This window comes from Eurypyga helias, unplaced genomic scaffold (assembly GCF_000690775.1).
Source record: "Eurypyga helias isolate BGI_N326 unplaced genomic scaffold, ASM69077v1 scaffold30620, whole genome shotgun sequence".
NCBI lineage: Eukaryota > Metazoa > Chordata > Aves > Eurypygiformes > Eurypygidae > Eurypyga > Eurypyga helias.
This window is the reverse complement of record NW_010224285.1, coordinates 2,312-28,084: the sequence shown is the minus strand read 5'-3', so window position 1 is coordinate 28,084 and position 25,773 is coordinate 2,312. Positions and strand designations below refer to the sequence as shown.

Here is a 25,773-nt window from a genome sequence, read left to right as displayed (position 1 = left end):
AGCTGAGACGTGGGTCTGGGTTAGAGGATGCCTGAAAAGCGTATTCACAGTGGCCCTGCCTGGTGCCTTCACATCTCCTCTCACACAGTCCCTCGACTTGTTTGCAGTCATCTCTTGTAAATGGATGTGAAAAGATGTGTCTGCAGTAACTGCCCTTCTCTCCCCCCCCACCTCGCCACCATCCTGATGGTGTGCGGAAATGGCAACCAACACCAGATCATCCTTCGGATTCAAACAGCAAGAGATGAAGGGCCCCCAGTGCGATGCTCTCCCCAGCCCTTTGCAGGGAGACGGGACGGTTCTGCCTATGTCGCTGTTAGAGGAGCCATTCCCCTTCCAGCGGTGAGTCTCTCCCTCCCGAGAGTCGTTGCTCATCCTGGCAAGAGCTCTCCACCCTGCTGCAAATGGATCAGTGAGTTCAGCATATGCTCGGCAATGTCGTCTGCAGCACTTGGCTTCTTTCGGCGTTGGCATTTTATTTTTCGATAGGTAGCTGAATGCTGCAGTTAGGCCTGTGCCTGTTGTCCTGGGCTGGTTAAGGCACCCTCGTGCCCATGTCCAGCTTCCCCTCAGCAGCTCAGGGAAGCGTCACCGTGCTTCTCTTTGCAGGGCTTCGGAAGATGAACCCCCCCTTCCTTGGACAACACCTTTGAACCCTTGACGCTGCTACGGCCGTGCCACAAACGCACCCAGCAGGTAGCTTGGGCTCCCTGCAGGTCAGGGACGTCTGGTCACGCTGTGGTTGTGCTGGGGTGATGGCTCACACTGCTGTGGCTGCCTCTCCGGGGTGGTGTGGGAGGGCACCCATGGCTGCTGTCCTGCCGATGCTTCAGCTTAACCCTCCGGGCAGCGGGAGAGCGGGAGCTGGCCTCTATCCTGCATCCCCAGACGAGCCCACCAGCTTTTTGTGGGAGCTGCTGTTTGGGGTACATGGGATGAGGAGCAGGGGCACCACCTGAACTGGAGTCTGGGCACAGGAGAAGTATCTGAGACAGGCGTCACCTTTGTCTCCTGCCTTCCCCTTCCCCTCGTACACCAGTTGCGCTGCTCATTGGACTCGGCTGTGAAGGGGTTAATGTTTTCCTTGTTTATTTATTAATTCTTTTTTCTTCCTCGGAGAGTCTCTTTTGTTTTCTTGAATAGGCTTCTGGTATCCCATTGTCCTTTTATGTGCTTTTATGGGTTTCTCCCCAGTGCTGTGACCCCGACTTCCTCTGCCCCAGTCCCGGTCCCACGGCATCTCCCTGCCCTGCCCTGCGGGTTCTCTGTACCCTCCTACCGAGACGTGAAGGTTCAGCCATTACTAACTGTGCTGGTTTAGATAACCAACGGCAGCTAAAATGAATGAGAGATGCAGCGAGGTGCCATGTTAATGCACTTCCCTACTCAGGCTTTTAAAGGAAAGAAAAAAAAAAAAAAAGGTCTTTTGTGAATCATTGATAAGTTCAGCTTCACTCAGGGTCACTTATGCAAAAACCTAATATTGATTTTTCATCTTTGCTTAGAGCAGCTTCCCACGCATCTGCTCAGGATGCAGTGGGGACTCACTTATCAGCATATGACTCACCTACTCCTCTAAATCTTTCTTTTCTCAAGGATAGAGGAGCAGCCAACCAGCTCACAGGATGCTTGACCTTAAACTGTAGGGTCAGAGGTCTCCGCTGTGCTACAAGCTGAGGCTCGAGACATATTTTCCACGTTTGCTTTGTTCCCCTTAAGCAGGAATATCTTTAACAAGTAAGATAGCTGTCAGAGTCCTTTACAAAGTCATTAAATGTTCATTAGGGAAGCAGTTCTGCTAACCCTTCAGATTCTTATTGATGTCCTTCCAGGGCTCTGACCTAATTCTGGAGTTCTCCCAAGGGTTTCATTGCTGTCTGGAAAGAAACCAAGATCGGAATAATACCATTGTTGTGGAATCCCTGCTTGACTGCATGCATACGTTCTCTTTTTAACACACACATTCATTTCTGCAAGTCTCCAAAGGTGAATCGGATTCCTAAATCCAACCCCCTCTGAATGGCCCAGCGGAACGATCGATTCACAGGCAAAGTGAGGCAGAGGAGGTAAATACAGAACCGTTCTCTGGGCAGAGAGCGCTTCTCCGTCCATTCAGAACAAGAAGACAGCGCATGCATGTCCCTGCCTGGGATTTCCAGGCTGTCTGCTCTATGCCAGAGGCTTTGCCTTTCTGCGGGAGAGGTCTGTGCAGGCAGGCTGTCGCTGCAGCCCACGGGCACTGCGTGAGCACCGCAGGATGCACCCAAAAGCCCTTTTCCCGCTGGGAGAATTCATTGTGGAAGAGGGGATGCAAACTGAGGGACCCAGGCCTATGCCAGCCTCTTGCAATGGAGATGTCAGAGCGCAGAGAGCTGGATGCCACCAGAAATACTGAAAGAATTAGTGGGATGTGTTTTGGGAGAGGTAGACTCAGTGGATAGACAGCCTCATGTGCTTCATTGAGGTGAAAATGTTCCACAGGTTTGTACACAACATCAACGGAGTCTGTGGGCCGACACGCCATCATCTTCTTCATGTTTCTGAAAGTGAGTCCTATGCAAATCCCAAATGAATATAGAAAAAGCCCCCAGCTGTGCCCCATGCAACAGGAGTGTGGGAGTGAGCCTCTAATTTAAAGCAGGTCAGTTTATAGTGCAGGCTTTTAAGAGCTGTTGCTATGAGCTGGAATTGCAACTCTGCCCCCTCCATCTCTGCAGAGGTTATTTGTCATCAGACGGGCAGCAGCATGGAGCCAGTGGTTTTCCTCATGCCTAGTAATGCCTCCCGCTGCTCTGAGGGGACGTTCAGCTCTTCTGCACGGGGGCTCCGAGTGCATCGGCTCTGCAGGGCTTCCAGAGCCCCTCTGCTCCCGGGGAATTTCCCTCCAGTATTCCTCCCAGCTCAGTGCCACAGGCAAGGCAGAGCTGGAAAAAAGGAAGGATTGGATTTTGCATCCCCAGAGTGCTTTACCGTTTTTTTTATGCTATGTTTGTTGAAGCCATTGGTATCTTGATTGCTCTTCTCTGCACGTGGCAGTAAAACATGATCTATTTAGGAAGCAGCTTGGTTGATTTGATTTGATTTTCCATTTAGACTGTGCTCCTGCATATCCTTAGTGGACTGAAATCACATTTGCTTCCTTCTGCGATCCTCCTGGTACCTGCTTGCTAGATACTAACAAAGGCCTCCCCTCTGTCTCTCTTTTCCCTAGTACATGGGCTGTATTGAAGTGCTGCAGTCAATGAGGTCCCTGGACTTCGGCACACGAACGCAAGTCACCAGGTAGGCGATATCAAACCGAAATTCAGCCCAAGAAGGGGCACCCGTTTCTGTATCAAGCCAAGGGTGTGTGCCAAGCTCTGAGACAATTTTCAATAGGAGCTTGCATGTTTTGTTTTGCTTTTCCCGAGCGATGATTTGAGTTACTGCGTCAATACAATAGGCTATTTGCACTGGAAAATGAATTGTTTCAGTCACAGACCTAATTTCTCTCCCTGTTCTTGTGCTGGGTGCAGAGAGCCCCCCGCTGCAGTCGCAGCACGGTGCGGACATCCCCAGCAGCAGGCAGGCCACGCACGTGGGCTCGGCGCTGCCCGCACGGCAGAAACTGCCATCGATCCCTCCGACCAGCAAGGTCATCTAATGAATTTTTATCGGACGGGTGACATCGCTTGGCCCCATCTGCTCCAAGGCCAGGCTCAGCTGGGAGCAGAGTCACAAGGAAAAGTGTTGATGTACACACAGGTCCAACTGTACTGAAGGACGAAGTTTCCAGGCTGCAAATTAGAAAAAGATGGATGTTTTGCTGTCAGGTACAACTGAGTGTGGTTTAAATGTGAAATGTTTTGTGTCTTTCCAGAAGTTTGCAACTCCTGTTGCAGATTGCTGCTAGTCGCTGGGTGTAGGTTACTGATACATGCACCTTTGGGGTGCTTGACATGTCCTGTCAGGAAAAAAGGCTCAGTTTTATTTTTATGTTTATTCTTCTAAGTCTGTCAGTGCAGGAGTGTTTGAGTTTTCAAAATAAGCACCCTCTTTCCAGCTCAGAGGGCTGCGTGCTGCTGGCATGTCCTCACAGTCCAGCGGCCAGGACCTGCGGTCTGCCAGGCAGCCCCAGCAGCCACCCACCATCCCAGCACCTCCAAAGGTTTTTTCGGGGGGGTGGGTGTGTGCAGAGTATTTTGGCCCGACCTTAGACATGTTTCCTCCTTCCCTCAGCGGTTTTTCTGGTATGGTTCATGCTGAGGATGCCAGGAGTGTGGTTGAGACTTCTTGTGCCTGCCCAGCTCTTCCTTCCTGCTGGAGGATGATTTACAGGTGCTCTTTTTGTTCCTCAAGTGTTCCTATCAAAGAAATCCTGGAGAAAGGAAAGGGACATGAAGAGATAAGTATTATATTTCTACCTATTGGCTCGCAGACTTATCAGCTAAAAGGAAGAAACTGGAAAAACTTCAGCCCTTAAATGCCTGTGCACTGCGTTCGAAAGCCACCTGTTTCGTTTTATATGCAAAATCAGCGGTTGTTGACATTTACAATCAGCATAAGCACACACTCACCTAATTCCTGCATGTGCCTATGAAGTGCCTGAGACACAAATGTACTTCCCTCAGCCCAGTCCTGTACCGATCACCAAGAGCCGTGTAGTACACTTAGCCCGAAGCAATCAGCCCGGCGCGTTGCGACCAAGCGGCTGTATCCTTCGACCGCCTCGGCCAAAGAGCGAGGTTACCTCCCATTTGCAAAACACAGAGTATGTATGCCCCTACACTTACAGAGCAGAGCTTTTGGGTGGTTTCTCTGGAAAGTAATGACTATGGCTTACTGTGTGACAAGAGCTTGCCAACTTCAATTTGGCCCAGATAGTAAGGTTTTGTGAACCAGAGCTATGTGTGAACTGAACAATGGAAATATTTCTGTCACCTGAAAGAAATGCCACTTAACTGCTGACCTTAACGGGCTCTTTTGTGCATGAGAAACTCAAAACTTAGACTGTTTGCTGAAGCGCTGAGCTCGTGCCTGCAACCTTTCAGGTTCCATTGATCACAAGCTGACTGGAGGGAAGATAAAATTGATTATCCCCTTATTGTTCTCCCGGGGGAGTAAGTTTCTAGAAGGTGTGCACAATGCACCAACCAAGAGGTTATTAGAAATGATCCCATTTTAATCATCTCTGTTATCTGTGCTGGGGGTAAAAACCATTTTTACTCTGGTGGCATTTCACTAAACGAAGAGGCATCTTCTGGTTTAAAGTGATGCAGGAAGGGGTCTCAAACTGCCTGCTCCCTGCCTTGCTTTATGTGTGTTTGCATTCTTAATCTCCTGATCTCTAAAATTGAAGATCTTATTTACCTACCTCACATGAGTGTTGGAAAGCTCAACAAACTCATGTTTGCCGAAGCACTGTGAGGAGTCAAAAGAGCTAAGAATGGAGGATTCTGGTTTCTTGCTAGACTAGGCATTTTCAGTCTTTTCCAGGCACAGAGCTGGGGAAGGTGGAAAGTGGCCCCTCCAGAGATGCAGTATGGCCATCGGGCCGAATGACCGTGGCGTAGCAAGGGAAGGGCCAGGCTGTGAGGTGCTCTTTGCCCTCGGTGGTGTGTGATCAGGAGGTTGGCAGAGGAGATTTCGACACGGCAATTTTCTCTTCCAGCTCTCTGCCTTTGCCCACCGGTGACCCAACTCACACGCTCTTGGGACATCCCTCCTAATTTGCAGAAATTTGTGATCCCAGACTCCATGTAGATGACAAGAGTAACACCAAGAAATAACAATAAGGGTGACAGGTTCCTCTGAGACGCATCGTGGTTTTTTGGGAGGTCACCCATAAATGTGCTGTGCCTGCTGTTCTTGGTACAAGACTTGTTAGGAATATCACCCTGATGCTGTGGCAGGTCCTGCCTTTGCTGGACCCTGACCTGCACTTCCCTTGTCCAGCCCTTCGCTCCTTTTCCTCTTACATATCTCCCACTTCTGTTAAATCAGGCTTATTAATCACTGTATTTGGGCATTTGTGGGAAAAGGGATTCTGTGTCTCCGATCGGGGCATTAACTTGCAAACTTGAAAACGGTCGGAGGGCGAAGGGCATCTGAAACGTGCTGGTGGAAGAAGGCTGACTTTGTTTGGAAGATTAATTTCAACTTTGTTGAGCCACACAATCCCTTTCTGTTAGACAGTGTAGGCAGAGCCCGAGATGCTTAAAAGCAAATCTTCCACAGCATGCTTACTTGCTTACATCAGCCCATCTCTCCTCTTTTACTCTCATTTAAGGGAACAATAAACAAAGCGGCTCACTGTTACAGCCAATGCGTCGCTCTCCTGCACGCGCGGGGAGGAGCATGAGTCCCGGGTTTCATCCAGAGGTGCACGCGTGCAGAAAACCTGTACCCTGTAAAGCTGAACTGATCTAAAGGTTTATGGGTGCCAAGAATGGGGCTGTCCTTGTGACTCCCTCCTGTCCCAGTGCTTGCTGAGCCCTCGTCATGGGCCGCAGCCCAGGCGGGTGGCTGGCTGCTAATGCAGGGGACAGAGGGAGCAGTGCCCTGCGGGGTCAGGGGCCCACACCACATTTTTTTGGGGAGAAAGCAAAAATTCCCGCTGGCATTTACTTATCTGTTTGATATCTTCCAAATCTGAGGCAGTAGCAGAAAATGTGGCCTTGTTATTCCAGTCATGTTGCTGATTTTTCTTTCTCTACATGCGGCTTTGTCACTGTCCCAGTTCAGTGCATCAGCCCAGGAGGAGGGGAGCTGCCTACAGCTCAGGAGCCTCCACGTCCCAGTCAAAGAGGGATGGTCATGCTTCCCCATCCCACCTTCTGGATCCTACGGAGGTGCCCTAGGGAACTGTGCCAGCCTTGATCCTCGCTGAGCTGGTGCCCAGCAAGAATAACCCCTGGGAAACTCGCCCTGCAATAGATGGGCATCTGCTGGGGGCAGGAGCAGGACCTCTATCTGCATGGTAGGTCTGCTGCTGGTGACAGCCCAGGGGACCAAAGTGCTTCGTGGTGATATTTTACAGAATGGTGAAGAAAGTTGACCCAAATCTCTTCCATTCACTACGGAAAGTGAAAACTGTGTCAATGAAACAATGGCCAGTTTACGTAATCATGTGGGCACTGCACGACCGACAGACAGTGATTCCACTCCAAATGGCAGAAGATGCTGAGGAGTCGAGGAGCAAGATTTTCTTTGCCTTAAACTACAGGAACAATTGAAATTCCTCACAGCTCCCCCGATTTCATTCAGTGGCTTCCAGGGTTGAGACATGCTGCTCCAGAGAACACGAGTGGAGTTATCTCATTCAGGGTGATTTAAAAGAAAAACAAAACCCCCAAAGTGTTTTGCTTTGGGATGAATGACAAGGAGAAGAGAAAGAAAAATCAGCAACATGACTGGAATAACAAGGCCACATTTTCTGCTACTGCCTCAGATTTGGAAGATATCAGACAGATAAGCAAATGCCAGAACCCATAAGGTTGCACGTTCATTAGGCAATTAATTACACAAGCTGTGCACAGGTATATGCCATCTAGCAGACCTAAAAGCAGAGGCTTGCCCCAGCAACTGTTTTAAAATGAATGGCGCTAAGAACAAATGGATAACAGGTTTCCGGGAAGAATGCACAGATACAGTAATTCCTATTTCAATTTATCGTGGATGTATCCAGAACTTCATTTCTTCCTAACGTATGGTACAGTTCCTTGTTCAGGTCTGCCGGCCCCATGGAGATGACTGAAGGTTAAAAGTGTTAGTTCTTTTAACTGCTGCTTTTCACACCTTTAAAATAGTATTTGGGAAGGTTTGTTAGATCACCTGGAAAACCACCCAGAGGTATGCAGCAAGAAATGTCTGCCAGAAGGTGATTTCCCCTACCAAAGAGAGGTAACTATTAGAAACTATTAAGTAGAAATTATTTGCCTACTTTTTGGTTCCTTTTGCTGGACAAGTGCTTCAGAGTGTGGTGAAGCGGGCAGTCACCACACTGGCTTTTACAAGAACGGGGTCTGTTGCTGGAAACTTTGCCTATGACCCCTTATTCCACCACGGGCTGCCTGAAGTGTGCGAGAACTCATTTGTCACCAAAGTAGACGACTTCCCTGTTTTTCCAATTTGTTCTCTATCTGGTTTTCTTACTAGGTAGAGCTAGACTTGAAGGCTCCAAATAGCCGTAATGTCTTGGCTCTGATTTTAATTTCCTTTAATATTGAATGAGAAGATGAGCTCTCATTTTCCAAGCTGATTATTGGAATCTGCAAGATCATCCTGCAGGATGCCTTTCCCATTATTTTTTTTTAAGTTTTGGCCTTTCTACTGGTAACAGCTAAATAAAACTCTAGCTAAACAAGAAGGATGTTGGGAATTTGCTTCAAAAGCATATTTTCAGCTGTGCAGGGGGAAGGGCTTTGCTTTAAAAGGCTACAGAAAGGCAGTGTTTAAAAGGCTGTGTTTCTGACCCATCTTGGGTAGCCTACAATGAGGCTCCTCTTCTTCCCTGCTGTTTTCACTCAGAACATATTAATTACATTTTCATTATTTTGCCATGGGTGAGGTCTCCATTCATTTGACAGTTTCCAGGTTGAATTGCTTGGGATGTTCTCCTACAGGAAGCCTCGATGTAGCATCACTGCTCTTCAGTGCTTTAAGCACGTAGCCCATCAGCGTAGCAACCTCCATGGGGCACCGAACGACGTGCAGCAGTGACGCTGTGGTTCACCAGCACTCTGCTGGCTTTACATGTGTTCTGGTCTGCTCCCTGCGCATGACACAGGGTCCTGGGGGGACCACGCTCTTCACCGCGGCACTTCTGCTCTGTGGGACATACCTGGCTGGAGCCTCTTGCTGTCGTGCGCTCCCCTGATATTTTTTAGCCTTTCTGAACCAAAACTTTCTCAGGAAATGAAGCCCAGCAGCATGTTCTTCCCACGCCTGTACCAGCATGTGAAAACAGATGAATTTTTCTAACTAGCTCCTTTCCTAATTAGCTCCTCAGATAATACTCCAATAGCATAAACAAATAATTAAACTAATTCCCTTCCTCGAAAGAACAAAACAAAATTGCAGCCCTTGAAAGCCGGAGTCTGGATTCAGCCGTGAGAGAAAGGCTGAGGCTATGGTCTCAAAATAAAATCACCCGATAAGGGAACCGAAGCCTGAGAGGGTGGCTGGGGGACGGTGGCACAGCTTGCCCCCATGGCCAGGGTGACTGGAGAGCTAGGGGGCGGCGGCTCAGAGAGGGATGTCTGGGCAAGGTTAACAAAACTTGCTAAGCACATCCTAACCTAGTAAGTCACCATTTTTTCCATTGACTTCTAAACAATTAAGTATTATTCAGGGAAATCCTGTGACTGCCAGCAAAAGGGTTTTTTTTCCAGCTGCTCTGCTAACCTGCATCAGGGCAGTTGAGTGCTCCATGCTGTGTCCAAACCAGTCACCTGCCGGAGCACGTATCAGAATTCCCTTTGTTCAAGTGTGGAAAATAGGTGCAGGGCACCACTGTACTATATTAAGTGCGTGATTTAGCTGTCTTTGGTATAGACCAATAAACACTGCGGGTGCTTTATGCCTTACCCTTCTGCTCCCCTAACTGAGGTGCCGGTAGAGAATAGTGGGTGGCTGGGAAAGGCTGTCTATTTGGGAAAGGCCTGCCAGAGATGGAAAGATAGGGAATGAGACCTCAGATTTGAAAAAGAACTGGAGAAACTGATCGCACCTTCTTTTTTTCCCCTTTTTTAAAGAATAAAAAGAAGAGAAAGCCCATACACCAGAAAGGGAATGAGAGCACCCAACTGGGATCCCTCAGCACGCCCCTGCTGCGCTAAATAAGAAGGATTAAGGCAGGGAGGGGATAGGTCTCCAAGCAGGAAACCTATTAGCTGTACTGAGAGAAAGGATTTGAAGGCATTAGGTTGTTTGAGTTTCTTGTGATTAGTTGATGGTTTTTTGAAAAAACACAGATTTTCATTAGGTGAAACTGATGTGTTTCATGAAGAAAAAGACTCGGCCCAAACCGGATTGCTGAATTGTGTTTTGTTAAATAGTTTGTTTTTTTTTAAAACAGTAGGAGGAAAGAAGAAAGAAAAACAACTGCGAGAGACCTTCCAGAAGATTTAAATGTGTATAAGTGATAACAAGAAATTGCAGGGTTGCTGGCCTTGTTACAGGTGATGCATATGAAATGATCCAACAGTTTGTGCTGTATTTTTCTATTTGCAGGGAAGCAATAAGCCGACTGTGTGAAGCTGTATCAGGTACAAATGGAGCTATAAAAAAGAGGAAGGTAAATACTGTTTTAGCTGAACAATTCATTTTCTGTATCTGCTTTTGATAAGCTGGATATGTGATGCCCTAATAGGCTTCAGTCCATGCTGGAGTTAGTGCATGTTAACCCGTGTGAACTCGGTATAACATGAAAGAGCGCTCGGTCTGGGGCTGACGCTGTGCCATACCGTATTTTCGTCGGGATGAATGCTTTGTCCAGAGTTCCTGCTCTTACCAGCCTGTGTGGTGCTCAGGGCTTTACAAATTTTAGGTTCTGGCTGGTAAAATGTATGAGGCCCTTTTGGTAGCAAAAGGGAGCTTTTTTGCTGGAGGACTCGCTGATTGTTATTTATATATTAAAAAAATTAAACACAACTAAAATGCCAGAGTTAAGCAGTAAAATTACACGTCCTGAATTAATGAGCCATTCAGTAACATTCAGCTCACCGGGATTTTGCTTTACAACTTTTTTGCCCGTTATTGACATAAAACCCATGCCTGTGAGTATTGTATTCAAAACTGATAGTTGTGAGAAGATCTGTTTGCATTTGATCAAGCCATTATCCTTGCTCCATTGAAATGCTCAATACGATAGTCTAAAAATCTACTTGACTTTGACACGTTTCTGCCCCTGACAGACTCAGCTGACGGCCTCTTTCGTTTCTTTGTTCAAAGCCTCCAGTGAAGTTTCTGTCTTCTGTGCTTGGCAAAAGTAACCTCCAGTTTTCTGGCGTGAATATAAAGCTGACCATTTCAACAAGTAGCCTCACTCTGATGAATGTTGACACGCAGCAGGTAGGATACGTGTAAATCAGTGCCCTTTTCTCCATGCTGCTGTATTCTCCTGCTTTCATGGCTTCTGAAGGAAAGGCTGGGTGCTTCAGAGGGAAAGCAGCACCCTTCAGTCGTCTTGTGCATGCTTGGTAAAGCTGAATTACGCGATGCCTCCGAATTTAAAAATGAGAGCACTTTGGAGGATTTGGACATGCGGCACATGTCCTTGTTTATGGTGGTGTCTTCCGTGGGGAGGGATCCTTAAGCACTTGGCAGACTGTTTCTCTCTGTGTGTCTCTGTCTGCATGGTGCCTAATAAACAAGACACTAATCCTGACCGGAGTTTCTGACAAGTCCTAGGGAAAAAAAAGTGGATATAAATAATGAGTCAGAGCTTGGCTTTGGTGTTGTTCAAAGCTAGTTTGCAGCTGGGAGATACATGTGCATAATCAGTTATGCTCTGCAAAGTCTCTGGGCCTCCATCGAGATGTGCTCCCGAGAACCTGGATCTGCCCTGGAACTGGGGTGTGATCCTCTCTTGGTAGAGGAGGAGCTCCGTGCTGCCCACTTAATTTCTCCACCAGCTGTTGGCTTCGGTTCTCGGCACAACCTCCCCCAGGGTCAGCAGCGGATTTCGCTCCAAGCTGGAGCAGTGGAACATCAGGAAGGTGGTTTTGGCTCACTGGCTCTGAGGAATCACTGCACTGAGCTGATGCTGTATTGAGCATCAAGCAGCTCTTGGGGGTTTGCCTGCAGCACGGAGGTCCAAGGGACAGGAGACCTCTGTGCTAGGAGGGGTAAGGGTTTCAGGTCCAGCAGCAATGGGCTTCCCTACAGCGGGTGAAACTCTGGGGGTTGGAGGCTAAAGTATGGCCTTTGTGACCTGTTCCTCTTTGTAACAGGACTAAAACAGGGCGTGCAGGGCACTGACTTGAAATTCTTTCTAGGTCTTTCATTACTAGACCTCTGCAAATGGAAAATCCTATTTATTCTGTTCTAGCACTGCCACCACATTTCATTGTGTTCACACCCACGTAGCCTACTGCACTTGATTTTACAATAAAGAGCAGTTTGTCTCCAGAGATGAGGTAGGGTGTTTGACACAAGGAACAGTTGATGCTTGATCTGGCTTGTGAAATTTCTACCAGGTAACAGTTCGGTGCTAGTGATGAGAGAGAATATGATCAGACTATCAGTGGGGCCTGTTTGTGAAAACACCACCATTATATACACCAGGCATTTAATTAAAATTCCATTTAAAATTTGAATTAATATCTCAAGACTTTGTAAATGCATCCAGTGTCTCCAGTTATTCCCCTTTCAAAGTCTCATTTAGTTTCATACTGGTCAGGTTAGAAGTCGGTGGTTGAATTAATTCTGAAAACCCTTCAAGGAAGATTACTCAGGGATCAAGGCATTACTAAACATGAGTGGGTAGTCTCAAAAATATTCCCATTTTTATCTCCTTCCTTCAGAAATTCTATGTGCATGTATTAATGAGTTGGGTTGTCATGAACTTAATTGTTTGCTCTGTAAATATATATGCTCTGCTGTTTTCTAAATGTGAGGCACGTGAGCACATTTAACTAGTTTGTCATGCTTTTCAGATTATTGCCAACCATCACATGCAGTCCATCTCATTTGCTTCTGGAGGTGACCCAGTAAGTATTGATTTATAAGATATACTTCCGCAGGTATAATGAAATTATTATGAGAATAAAAGCACCTGCAAATACTTTGCTTCATCCCTTCCTGTCCACAAGCACTAACAGAGTACACCACAATTCTGGATCGTGACCAGTAATAGAAGAAAACTTAGGGACTGAGACTGGAAAGGAGACTCAGTGGATCTTTGATAGATATGTATAGTTAACTTTCCTGTTGCCCATCAGTGAGCCTCATTCAAAAGCCCTCAGACCTGGGGGTCTAGAAATAAGAACAAATGAACATAGGTATTGTGTGAGTTCTGTGGTCCCTGTAATCCATCACCTGTCACAAAAGCGGTCAGCACTGGCACCTCTAAATTATTAGGCAAATTTTGAGCTGAACGAAGGGCATCTCTGAGACAGATGTGGCATAACCTTCTTCTTCCCGTGGATACGGGTTTGTCTCCTAGTATCACAGTCATGAAGTCATTGATGTTTCCAAGCAAGAGGTTTTCTATTCCCTTCCAAACTCCTTATTGCAATGATTGCAGTGAGTTTGTCATCCATAAACATGCTCTGTTCCCTCTTTGAATCTAAGCAAGTCCAGCCCTGCCAGCATTATGAATTTCACACTCCATGTGCTATAAAAACTGTGTTTTTTTCATCAGTTTGGAATTTTCTGCCCTGCAACTTTGTTAAATGTCTCCCTGTTCTTGTGTTATGAAACGGGGAAAAGAGAAGACTCTGGGTCATTGATACACTGGGGTGGAAGCCAGATCCAGCTTTGGCTGGAAAATGACAGATCTGCCACTTTGGATTTAGGAGCAGGCAAGGGAAAATAGCTGGGAAGTGGCCCTGTGTGGCTGACGGATCTTCTCTGGCGGTCCATGTGGGTGATGTAAGGAGCCCAGCTGCTCCCCTCCGCCCAGGGGGATGCTGCCCGAGCTGCCTGGGAACTGGAGCTTTCTGGAGCTGGGCTGGAAAGTGGGGAGGGAGCACGTGTGCAGGCTGCGTGCTGTCAGTCCTGCACCCAGGAGGGAGGTACAGCACAGGCCTGGTGCCGAAGTACTGCATCCTTGAAGATCCCATGTACAGCTTAAGGCATTTTCAGTCTAAGTTCAAATTTCACCGGTAGATGCCTGTGCTGTCCACCACACCACACTGTACAGTCCTTGGGCTCTGCAGAGCCTTCGTGATGGGGATTTCCAGGTAGCTCCAAGCACAGCATGCTGTTCTGCTAGGCATCATGATGCTTCGTGTCCGAATTCTAGATTTCTTGATAGTTAAACAGTTTAAATATGTCCTTGAGCTGACTTGTTTTTTGAGGTATGTCTTAGATGCTGGCTGTCTAGCTGTCCTTATGTAACATCTCCAGTTCGGAAAATGCTACGCAGGGCTGGGTTTGGTCAGTGCCTAATGGCAGAAGCCCCAAGAGATGTGCTTGCACACAGATCTGCTGCAGGAAATGGGCTTGGTGGTGCAGCTGGTGACACGATTCTTACTGGGAGAATCTGTAAAAAGGAGGTCTGGCGCAGTGGTGGTAACTATAAATCTAGTGGCTCTTCACATAAGGGGCAATTTTGGCAGTTTGTTCAGGTAATTTTTCCAAAATTCCCTTTGCATTTAAAATGGGAGAGAGTTTCTACAACACGTCTCTCCACCTGCCCCTACATTCAGGGTCTAAGCACAGTTCAGTGTTGCTCAGCACTATTACGGACTAGCAATATTCTGCCTGAGAATAAAGCCTATTCTGGCTTTATTTTAAAGCAAAACCATCCATCCACGTACATAAACATTACAAAGATGTAAAAATAGCAGGTACTGCTCCAGTTATTTCAGTGTCTAGTTGCTCTTTAGATCTAATTTATTTTAAAAGTGTATCCTAAAATATTTATGAACTTTAAGAAAAACCTGAAAGGAAAAGGAAGGAAATCGAGTTCACTAAATGCACAAGAAATATTTAGCTTGCTTTGTTTTAATGATACTCACTTTGGAGATTCAAAAAAAGAGAATATCTAGGGCAAGTTCTGCTGGCCCTACGACCTGCCTCTCGTGTCATTCATTGTGAATTATTAAATGATTGTTCTTGCGCATATTGCGAATGGGGGCCTTGTTTCCTGCCAGCTGATTGCATCTTCCCTCAAGAGAGCCATGCCTTTAAGCTGCGAATTGCATTTTCCCCATCCCGCCTTAAAGATCCAAAATAACAAAATGCATCTTTAATAATTAAAAGAATGTTATTCATTACCTCACCATTGTTACTATAACACTGAATTATCAAGTGACTCTCTGCTTTTGCAGTATGACTAGAAATGTTCATTTTTCTATTCTAGTTCCCTTTTCAGTTTCAGTAGAAAAAGTGAGGATTATTTCAACGTTGGCTGGCAAGAGAATCTGAAACAGACAACTGATTATACTGAGGTTGATCTCAGCAGCAGCCTTGAGGTCCAGTGATTTAACCTGATCGTAGCTGGACTAAACTTAGGCAGCAGCGACTGAGATCAGATACCTAATGTATTCTGCTGTATTTGAAAGATCAACTTTGCTCTAAGATGCCTTCAAAACTCCATCTTCATGCTACAAATCAGGAGTATTCTGACTCGCCGTTTGCAGTATTTTAGCACTATTTCATCCTCCACTGGTGTTGGTAAGGACTGTCCCTGCTAAAAGCTGTGCCTGGCAGTCATGCAGCCCTAACGTGTTACGCTGGGGAGGCTTCGACCTCTGTGGGAGCAGCTTTGCCTGCTGCTGAGGCACCAGTTGTGTTTCTCCTCCTGTTGCAGAGTTTGGAGTGGAAAACACAGTTTATTGAAAACCCAAAGAATGCCAAATGATCTACAGCAGTTATTACAAGAAGAAAATTCCAGGACAATTACTGTGTCAGCAGCCACCAGTGTGTCACTGATATCTTCCTTAGCCCACTTTGATAGAACCTCCAGTTGTTTTCCCTGAGAGAAGCATGCTTTTTAAAGCTAAAAATAAATCTTTACTCAGTTTCTTTGCTATGGTGGTAGGGTTGTTCATAATGATAATTTTAAAGATGTTGTCTTCTTTCCTATAGGATACAACAGACTACGTTGCATATGTAGCAAAAGATCCTGTTAATCAGAGAGGTACGGAAACAATTTTCAGATTGTTATACATGCTTATATGATTGCTTTGTCTGTACCAAGGATTTGTTTGAGTTTTAAAATAAGAAAGCTACTGAGCAGCTCAATGTTCTGCACAATACTGCCCTGTATGGATATGGGCGGTGGTATACAGGCTGTGGCTTTAAATGTCATGTTCTTTGTGGACTAAAGAGAGGATCTGCAGGTCAGACTAAAGCTGTACTCATTGCTGGCTCCGTGCAGGGGTAGCAGCCTCCCCAAGCTGGCCTTGCCTGGGGAAAAAGGGCAGAGCCTGGCAAGGTGGGTGGCTGCCCTGCTCTGCGGTGACTTCCAGATGAGGGGAAAGGTAGTGAATGAGCCTCCTCATCTAACCCAGTCTCTTGGGTATGTTGCTGGAAGGCAGAGTGGGCTGTATACTCAGGTGTATGAGACCTTCTCCCTGCTGGAGGCTCACCCAGGAGTAAAATCTCTCTCCATCACTCTCATTATCTGCCTGCAGTACAAGAAAGACTGGCCTCTGGCTGCTTCTTTCATTCCAGATGGTTCTCAGAGCAACACTGCCACTGGCAATGAAGTTGGTATAGTGGCAGCTCACTCTAAGGTACCATGAATGGCTCAGAAAATCAGGATGTTTTCTGGAGAAGCTGGGCTGGAGCCTTTCACTCTGGCCTGCCACCTCTCTGTAGCTCCATCACCGCTACTTTGACTAGCTTCAGGCACGCTGCGAGCTCACCAGTAAGTCCCGGTGTTGATGCTGGGATGTGCAGAACTCCTGTAGCTTGGCAGCCTTCCGGCAGGGCTGGCAGCTGGCCCAGCACCATCCCTCGGTGCTATCTCATGGTGGCTCTGCAGAGGGGAGAGAAGACGTCAAAATCTCAGTCCTTAAGCTATTTAGCTGCGCAATTTCATGCCCAGCTTTTCTGCTGTAAGCAATACAGCTCGTGTCTCTATTTTCTGGTATAAAGTGCATTGACTTAATTAAATAAGGTGTCTCTTTGCAGCATGCCACATACTGGAATGTCCCAACGGGATGGCGCAGGAAGTGATAAACACCATTGGGCAGGCTTTTGAGCTCCGGTTCAAACAGTACCTGAAGAACCCATCTAGCCTGGTTACACCTAATGAAAGGTCAGCACGTTCTCAGTCACTTAACTGCTGGTTTCCTTCCCTTTAGTATTTTTCAGGGAAACAATATACTCCCAAGAGTGATCCATCCGTAAGATGCTTTGGATGTGCTTTCTGGACGTGTGCTAGTTGTAATATGTGCTGTATGTACAGGGCATAATACACTAAAATTAGCCTATTTGTACAGGTGTGTTACGCAGAATTTAGCTGTGTTGTTCCTGAGCTAAACCGGCTTTATCTTCAGTCATGCAAGTAAGTTGAACAAATGTTCAAATTACTCTGCCCAAGAAAGTTCAGCTCTATAAATACTGTGTGCGCACACATACATGCAGTCTGAGCTCAGTCCTGGCCTGTGCCAAGTTTAAGTTTGCTGCAGCTGTGGAAAGTGTGTGACGGAGGAAAAAAGCCCTTGTAATTCACCTTTCTGCTGTTTTGCTCGTGTCTTGGCAGTGGCCTCAGATTCCACCTGGCATGACTTAAATCAGCCTTGTGTACTGAAATAAATGCAGCCACCGCTTGGCATTTTAAAGTATGAAGCCTACACATCAAAATACAGGCCCTAGATTAAGTTCTGGACCACAATTCCCCATTTCAATTACCCTTTTTCCATTGCACTGGGAACACAATTCTTGCTCCAATTTAGGGCTTTGCTCACAGGTTAGCCATGCCTATTTATCCCAGTCATTACAATAATGCCAAACCTGATTGCTTGTACCTCCGACGAGTAGGTACAGCCGTAATGCCGCTTAGCTGCATCCCGCACACTGGTGTAGCCAGTGTGCAGGCAGTGTCACTGGTACGATGCCTGACACAATGCAACAGAACTGGTTTTATTACATAAGAGCAGCCGCCGGTTTATATTTATTTAATTGTCTATAGTGGTTCTTGCCATTCCACTGCCGGTACTGGTCTGTTTTCCCTGGGGACAATAAGCAGAGGAAGAGCCTTTCCTGTGAAACTCTGCTAGGTTATGCCACAAGTAACTCAGAGCAAGGAGAAATGGAAGAGGCTAATTAGATTCCCTCCTTGAGCCTAACCCGCAGCCAGCCTTGGAGAACGGTCCTTGGGCAGAGAAGTCGGATATTACTGTGTGAATGAGTCAGTCACTTCCAAACTACTATGAATCACATAATCAAATACTTGCACTGCATATCACATAATCAACTACTTGAACTTTATCTCTTTCCTGCTCGAGGCCTTTTATCTAATTATGTTCTTGTTAAACAGAGAAGTAAGATTTGAGATGAGCTTTTTATTTCGGGACCGGAGACAGTACAGGAAGCTCCTAGTTGTTTTGCAGTGTATCAGCTGTACATTTAAACTATCATCATTCTGGTTTAGCTCAAGAAAACCATTGGGCATTCTCTTTCGTGTCATTCAGTGGTTTTTTTCAAGCTGAAACGGAACAGTTATATTGATTATGGTTATTAAAATCAGGCTACATTCCACTCAGGAAAACTACTTTTTTTTGGTAGAATATTTGATTTTCTAAAACAGTTGAAGGCTTGTCTAACTAAATGCCATGAGGTTTCACTTTTCTAAGTTGTCCCCTGTTCCGTGTCCTCCTCACCCCTCCATCAATCTCTGGATTTATATGGTTGAGACAAAAAGGCAGAGGAATTAGTTTTACAGTCTGCATTTTGGACACCTTAATGAACAATACAGTGGCATTCTTAAAATTTCAGTAGGTGGCTTTTATATTTTCAAGTCAAAGAAAAGGGATCTGGGCTGCCTGCTGCTAAGAAAATGGCTGTACCTCCCTGCACCCCAAACTGTGATGACTCCAGTTTTAATTCAGGAAGAAGTAACTGGAAAAATAAACAGCTCAGAAAGTTCAGGCCCAAAGCCCTTTACAGCCTCCATATGGCTAATCTGTGTATTGTGCGATGCGCAAACACTGGGGACATTTCCCCACACTAGAAAGCAGTTGATTACATCAGCTGCTTTATTTTTTTTCCCCATATTTTTTCAGTGAGGCATCAAATGCTAATGGATCAGCTGGGAATTCACAGGAGAGGGAGGATCATGAATATTACAACGAAATTCCTGGGAAAGAGCCTCCCACCGGCGGAGTGTTAGACATGCGAATGAAAGTGCAAGCAGACCAATGGGCTAACTGTCTTCTACAGTGCAAAAAGCAGTGTTGCTTGGTAAGTACGTCATCTTCCAGGATAACTATTTGCTGCCTGTTATGGGAATGAATAATGAAGTGTTACTGTGGTGTAAAGCATGCCATTAACATCAGAACCAGGTCCTGATTATCCTGGGGAGGGTTTTTTTAGGCTAGATTTAATGATGCTTAGTACATAATTGAATCCCACAGCACCTTCTGAATATTAACTGGTTTGTCCTTAGAGTACTTTTAGGAGACCAAGTAATATTCCCTTGTTCACTCGTTAGCTGTGAGAAGAAAATAGATACAGATTTAAATGGCTTGTCTGAGAGAACATCTGCAAAATCTGGGACCTCCTGGCTCCTGATTCTGTGTTCTGATAAAAATTTCCTCCTGTCCATTATGCTCTACAACCTATACATACGATGTGAACGGACTGCAATGTATATACAACATCAGTTACCCTTGGAGGGTTTCGAGAGGTGCTGTTAAATCAGTCACAGCAGCAAAAGATGCATTTAGCTGTGGGTTTGTCTGGGATGGTGGGGAAGAAAACCCGATCAGTTGGAGAGGAAGACCAGCCGAGTTCAGACTGGCTGCATGCACTTCAAAGCCTGCTGAGTTCTTGGGAACACCAGCATTTCCCCCCTCGGGGAAGCAGGCGCCACTGCTGTGCTCAGGGGGAGCACACTTAGTCCTGCCTGCCGGAATCCAGTTGGTGCTGGTGCTCCCAAGGGTTATTCGTGTCTGGTGGCAACGGCTCCCAGGTTCCTGTGGGTTCCTGTGCTACGGCTCCATCCATTTTTGCTTTGTTAACCTCCACCATACTCTGCATCTCGGCTGTGGGCCTGGTGGTCTCTGCTTCCCCACCGGTTCCCTAAAAAGGTGTTAGACTATGTCCTGAGTTTGCATTCGAAACTCACCAGAGTTGTTTTAAGGAGTTGCACTGCAGTGTGTAAATTCAAATGCCTTTTTCCCTTGAGGTGTCACTTTTTGTTTTTCCTTTCAGTTCTGATGACCTTCTAGTGCTGCTCAACTTGGTGACCGCTTCACTTTCAAACCATGATGTCTAGTTATTTCTCCTTGGATTTATTGCAAGGAACATTTATAAGAAAATCTGAACTTTATTACCTAGGGGTTATACTTTATATACTCAACCTCAGATACATAACTGGGCAGGTGACGGTCTCTGTGCGGTTGGAGTGTGTCCAGGCATGACGCCCTGTAGAAAGAAGAGTATCAGCATGAAATATTATTTGAGGAGATAGGAATTTTTTGGTGAAGAAGATACATTTTGTTACCTGTATCCCAATTAATTGGTGCATGGATGTTTTAAAGGCACATGACATTTCTAAGGGACCCCTTAATGTAAATGTTTTTAACAATTTTTCTACAGACAGGCAGCCCGACATTCATCAATATATATGAAAATTGCCCAGAAGAAAACAAAACTCTGGGTATGTACACTGTTTTCCTTCGCATGCGTGTGCAGAATTAACCAAGGCAGACTGCCTGGAAAAGCTGCCCCTTGGCCTTTGATACAATGGTGAAAAGTGTTCCGCTTAGCGGGTCATTTCTAGTTGCCCAGATGAAGGGCAGACGAAAAAGCTTTACAGCTTTTCTACAGGCTACTAATATATCTTCACGTCTGCTGGCAGACTTACTCATTTTCTTTGTCATGGTACTGTATAGTAGCTCTTTGGTTTTTTATTCTCTTTCATACTCCTTGTTGTTTTATTACCTTTCATATTCTTTGAAAAAGGAAAATACTTCATTGCTTATCAGTCTCTGAAAATACACCTTCCCCCTACAAATGCTTGATGAGACCCAAACTGTCAGCATCGGGGGTTGTTCAGCGGAGCCTGTGGCCTTGGTTCCAGCATCACTGGCTTCTCAGTGTGACCATGTCCTTCCCCTGCCTCGGGAGGCTTGTCCTTCCCCTGCCTTGGGAGGCTTTGTGCTCGAGATCAGTTTGCCTTTTGCAAAACCTGCTCTCTGGGACCCCCGGCAATCGTCAGCCTCCAGCCCTTTCTGGCCTTCCCTTGCCACAGCTGAGGCCCTGAGCACAATGAGGCCCTTTCTGAATTCCCACCTGCACCACTCTAAAGGGATCCATTACACTGTCTGCAGGGGATAGTTCCGCTTCTTCTGTTATTCCCGATTTTGGGAGAGGAGAATCAAATGGTTTCTACAAAGAGAGGGTGAACAAATAAAAGAATGAATGAATAGATCTATGAATAAAACGTTTGCTAAAGAGCAAAAATATGTGTGCTATTTGGCTAGCTGAAGTGCTATTATTTTCAATACCCTGCAGGGGATATTCTGTTTGCCTGTTCCTCGGCTTGGATCCTAACCTGACAGATGTGGCTTTGGCTCTCCAGGCAGAGCCACAAAGTGCCAACCTCCTCCATCTTCCCTGCTCCACCAGAAGAGCGAGAGAGAGAATTGTTCGGCTTCCCACAAGCTTTTTTTTGTGGTGCAGAGGGGAAGGAAAAGGGTTTGCAACAAACAACATATATGGCTTGTGTCTCTGTAGAGTCGTATGTAATAATGTCTTTTCAATCAGCGGGGGTTTTACTGCTGACATTGATTGAAGCAGAACTGAACCAGTGCGGAATACTATTGAAAGCTTCATTCTGACTCATTTTGGATAGTGTACCTTGTGCCTTCTATCTGTAAGGAAAAAGAGTTCATCTGCCAATTTTTCTGTTCCTTCTGCATGCCTTTAGTGGGATGTGTAAGAAAACAACGTTCCTATGTCAGCTTTTACAGTTATTTTAACTTGAGTTTAAAAAGAAGAAGGAAGTTGTGCATACTATATCCTAATTGCAGGTAATGGTGGTGAAAGATCACAGAAGACAAAAAAAGAAGCAACATTATTGAAGCCTGCCTACAAACCAGATCTTTTTGATGATCCATGTTACATCAACACACGGACCCTGCAACCTGCAGTCTGTGCGGCCCGTGGTACAGCAGCAACTCAGATCCATGGGAGCCCACTGCGTCAGGCCAGTAGGTTCCCATTGCAATACCGTATCTTTCTAAGCTTTGAAGAGTGGGGGTCTTGTCATCTGTGTGTGTGGAGAAAGATTTAGGGTTCCCCATAAGAAATACGGTAAAGATGAGGGGAAAAAATCCTTCCTGATTGTCTTTTTTGCTTGTTAAATTCAAGATAAAGGGGATTAAAGAGTAAAAGTAGTGATGGTAAGCAAGCAGAGTGACCTTTCATCTGTAGTTGATTGATGACAATAACAAGTGTTCCACAGGTAATAATAAGCAAGTCTTTAAGAAGGTACGAAAGCTTGGGACTGCCCCGTACCTCAAGGAAGAGGGTGCTTCTGTATGCTCAAGACCTTAACCACCCTAATGTGGAAGTGGCCCAGATGCTTTTCTTCACCGGCAGTAGCGTGCAAGGTCAAAGTGGGATTGTTCCAACCATCTTTTCTCAATTCTTGCATAAGTGACCATTGAATCTCATCCAATAATTTCAAAATCAAACCATTTGACTGGTAGTATCTATTAAATGTATGTCAAATTAAGTCTTGATTTACAGACTCAGTGGCGGATATCCATTAACTGACTATATAGTTGCTACTTATTGTCCTCATTATTGAAACTACTTTATTTATTAGCTTTGCCTTTTATGGTTCCCCACTGAGTGTTTTCTCTGTCAAAGTTGGCTCCACACAAGAAAGTGGGCAAAGGACTGGACAGAACTACAGTAAAGGCACTCTGTGACCATTGAGATATTTCCAACCCCAGGCTGTATTACACTCTGAAAGGAACTGGCTATATCCTGAGGAGCCTTAGGTTGCACAATTCCATTGAAGAAGTGGCATCCTCTTATTTTCCTTAGAAGAATCCTGCCTGTGAATCATTTGCAGTCTGACTGGCAATATCCCAAACCACCCAGTTTTGTTAGTACATTCAGTAATTGTTCGTTTTTTCACAGCAGATGCATCACACTGTAATTCTTCCCTTCTGGCTACGTTGGCCATGTTGTCTTACATTCCTGCACATAGCTGGAGCCACTCAACATGAGTCTTCCAATGATCCGTGACAATCTCTTCAGAGCTTGTTAAGGAAGGAGGAAAAAACTAGATCTTAAAAAAAAAAAAAAAAAAGTGGCTAAAAACCCAACAAAAATCTTGTTTTTACAGGGAAGATTTGACTTTTTAATACAACCAAAGAAATACAAGCCCAAAACAGTAGAGCATCAGAAAAATTCCTGTTTCCAATCCCTGTTGCCTAGCGACCCAAAGGCTTTCCCATCTAAGGTTGGGAGGAGATGGTGTGATAATTTTACCTAATGCACTGGAGGGTTGTGAGCATTCCTGTGTGCATATTATCGCAGTCTGTAAGGTTGGGTTGATCGCAGCTTCAAGGCGGAACCCTTTGAATGTTATGAAAGTGATAAAAAAATACTGTCTGGCATTCTTTCAGGATGAAGTTCTAGGTGAAGCGTCCAATACATTCCCTTTCATTTAATTTTAGAGTTACCGGAAGCTGTTCAGCAGAGTGCCACAAGCAACGCAGCTGGTCTCTGTGTTCTGCCACAAATAAAGCAGCAGCTAAAGAATGAAGATTGTTACCATGGCAAATTAAACAGGAAAGCGGCAGAGAGCCTCTTAGTCAACGACGGGGATTTTCTGGTGCGAGAGAGCACAACGTCACCTGGTCAGTATGTCCTCAGTGGACTTCAGGGAGGGCAAGCAAAGCATCTGCTCTTGGTGGATCCAGAGGGCAAGGTACAAACATTTCACATGCTGAAATTTCAGGGCTGCTCAGGTGTTTCAGTCTAAGTGCATGGGTGCATTCCAGGAAGTAGGACCGATCTTTAAATCAGCCATCCAGGTCAATTTAAGTTTTGCCAGTGACTTCAGTTGGTTTGAAAGTTCAGTTCAAGGACTTAGAAGCACCAAAGAAATAGAGGTGAGGTGCTTAAATACTGTTGTTAGTCCAGGCGCTGATAATTATTGTATACACTTAATACAGCCTTTCAGTTGTTGTTCTATTGCTAGAAAAATAACCCCAACATTAAATAATGTATTTGATTAGTAACACTCTTCTGGACAGTGAAAAGGTAGACCTGGTTTGTTATCATTTCAATTCTACTTGCTTCTGCTCAGGGCTAGAAGAGCAGTCTTGAGCGACATCTCTTAGAGGAGAGCGTAAATCAGAAAAGTAATCCTCAGTGGGATTTAGGGAAAAATATCTCTCTTCTGTGGAGAAAAAAAAAGGGTTATTTCATTGCCTTTAGCAGAATCAGCCCAGTTCTACATGCAGTGTCTTTAACTTGGTCCTCTGCTTTTCATGTCAGCTAGCAATATGTCAAAGGTCTGAACTGCTGCCTACAGCCTAGCAACCCTGCTCCAGTGAGTTCCGTGGCTTAAATGCCTTTTGACTCAAAAACCAGTTTTGAGTTAAAACATGCTAGGCTTGCATACAACCAGTTATAAGCACAGTCTAACCAGAAATATATTCTTTTGCTTCTTTCATTAGGTGAGAACCAAAGACCATGTATTTGACAGTGTGGGTCATCTTATTCAGTATCACATGGAAAATAATTTGCCAATCATCTCTTCTGGGAGTGAAGTGAGCTTGAAGCAGCCTGTAAGGAAAGACAGTAATGTGGGACACATGCAATATCACAAATAATCCCTTGGATCTCACAAATCCCAAGACAATTCATATCTGAAAACTGTACTGAGAACTTTCTGTTATGAAGACAATTCAAAAACGAATAGACTGCACTTTCTGCTGCTGTTCCAGAAGACACCCTTTTGTGTGCGTACGTCTGAATATATGTATATGTGTATTTCTATGTAGATCTATAGAGATCAACAGGCATAGTTATATAGATATATATAATCTTAATCTTAACGAAATTACACCTTCAGAGGGTGAGATTCATTTGTGAGAAGGTATTTTAGACATGCACAAATGTCACTTTCAAGGTCATACTGAATCAGTAACTATTTAAAAGCACAATTAAACCTCTACATGCAAAAGCTCACTTGAATGAACTGCTGGAACATTAGTATGTGCCTTTTAGCATAGAATTATTGGAAACAAATATTATTTATACGGAATTAGTTTTGGGTGATTAAACAATCATGTCTAAGCTTTCAACTATTTGCCAAAACAAATACAATTTACATACTACTAAAATGTCATCTGCTTTTGATAGACACTAACAATTTCGTTTGCTTGTAACAGCACTTTACTAGCAAGTAATGTTTGAAATGAATAGCATTCACAATTCAGAAAGGTTGACCGGTTTCCTAGTCATTTTTTATCACTGTCTGACTACTCAAAGATTTGAGATTATGCAACACTTACAAAGTTGAAATTAATATATGTAATATAATTTTGGAATAGAACTTGTTAAAGGACAAGCATGCTAGATCCTAATATTTTTGTCTTGCATATGATTTTACTATTACTACCAATTAATACTGGAGACATCTCTTTTTAAAGGTAGGCTAAATATATTTTCATTGATTGCATAGTTGTTTACAAACTAGAGAAGCTGAACAAAACTAATGATACATTTTGAGAGAAAACTATTTAAAAGACTGTTTGAACTTTGCATGTGCCCTTATTCAATGTTCTTTCCAAAACAAGATACGGTTTTCCCTTTCTTCATGTAGGCTCCATTTGCTCCTAAATATGGAAAAATGTCTTTTAAAGGACCTATGAATTGTTTTGCCACAATAAATACTCTAAATATGAACAATCCTATATT

At 44.9% G+C, this 25,773-nt stretch overlaps 1 protein-coding gene across 1 annotated transcript in view; it reads left to right on the top strand.

Annotated features, from left to right (window-relative positions):
• SHC4 (SHC (Src homology 2 domain containing) family, member 4) overlaps positions 1–25,232 on the top strand; it is a 30,889-nt gene extending 5,657 nt beyond the window's left edge. Inside the window, exons 2-12 of the mRNA XM_010161151.1 lie at positions 3,212–3,282; positions 10,213–10,276; positions 10,933–11,052; positions 12,639–12,692; positions 15,739–15,790; positions 16,789–16,915; positions 18,885–19,062; positions 20,422–20,482; positions 21,858–22,037; positions 23,520–23,773; positions 24,528–25,232. Of these exons, the coding sequence (XP_010159453.1) occupies positions 3,212–3,282; positions 10,213–10,276; positions 10,933–11,052; positions 12,639–12,692; positions 15,739–15,790; positions 16,789–16,915; positions 18,885–19,062; positions 20,422–20,482; positions 21,858–22,037; positions 23,520–23,773; positions 24,528–24,683 (1,317 nt within the window). The 3' untranslated portion in view covers positions 24,684–25,232. The remainder of the gene's footprint in view (positions 1–3,211; positions 3,283–10,212; positions 10,277–10,932; positions 11,053–12,638; positions 12,693–15,738; positions 15,791–16,788; positions 16,916–18,884; positions 19,063–20,421; positions 20,483–21,857; positions 22,038–23,519; positions 23,774–24,527) is intronic.
• Positions 25,233–25,773: the final 541 nt, after the last annotated feature.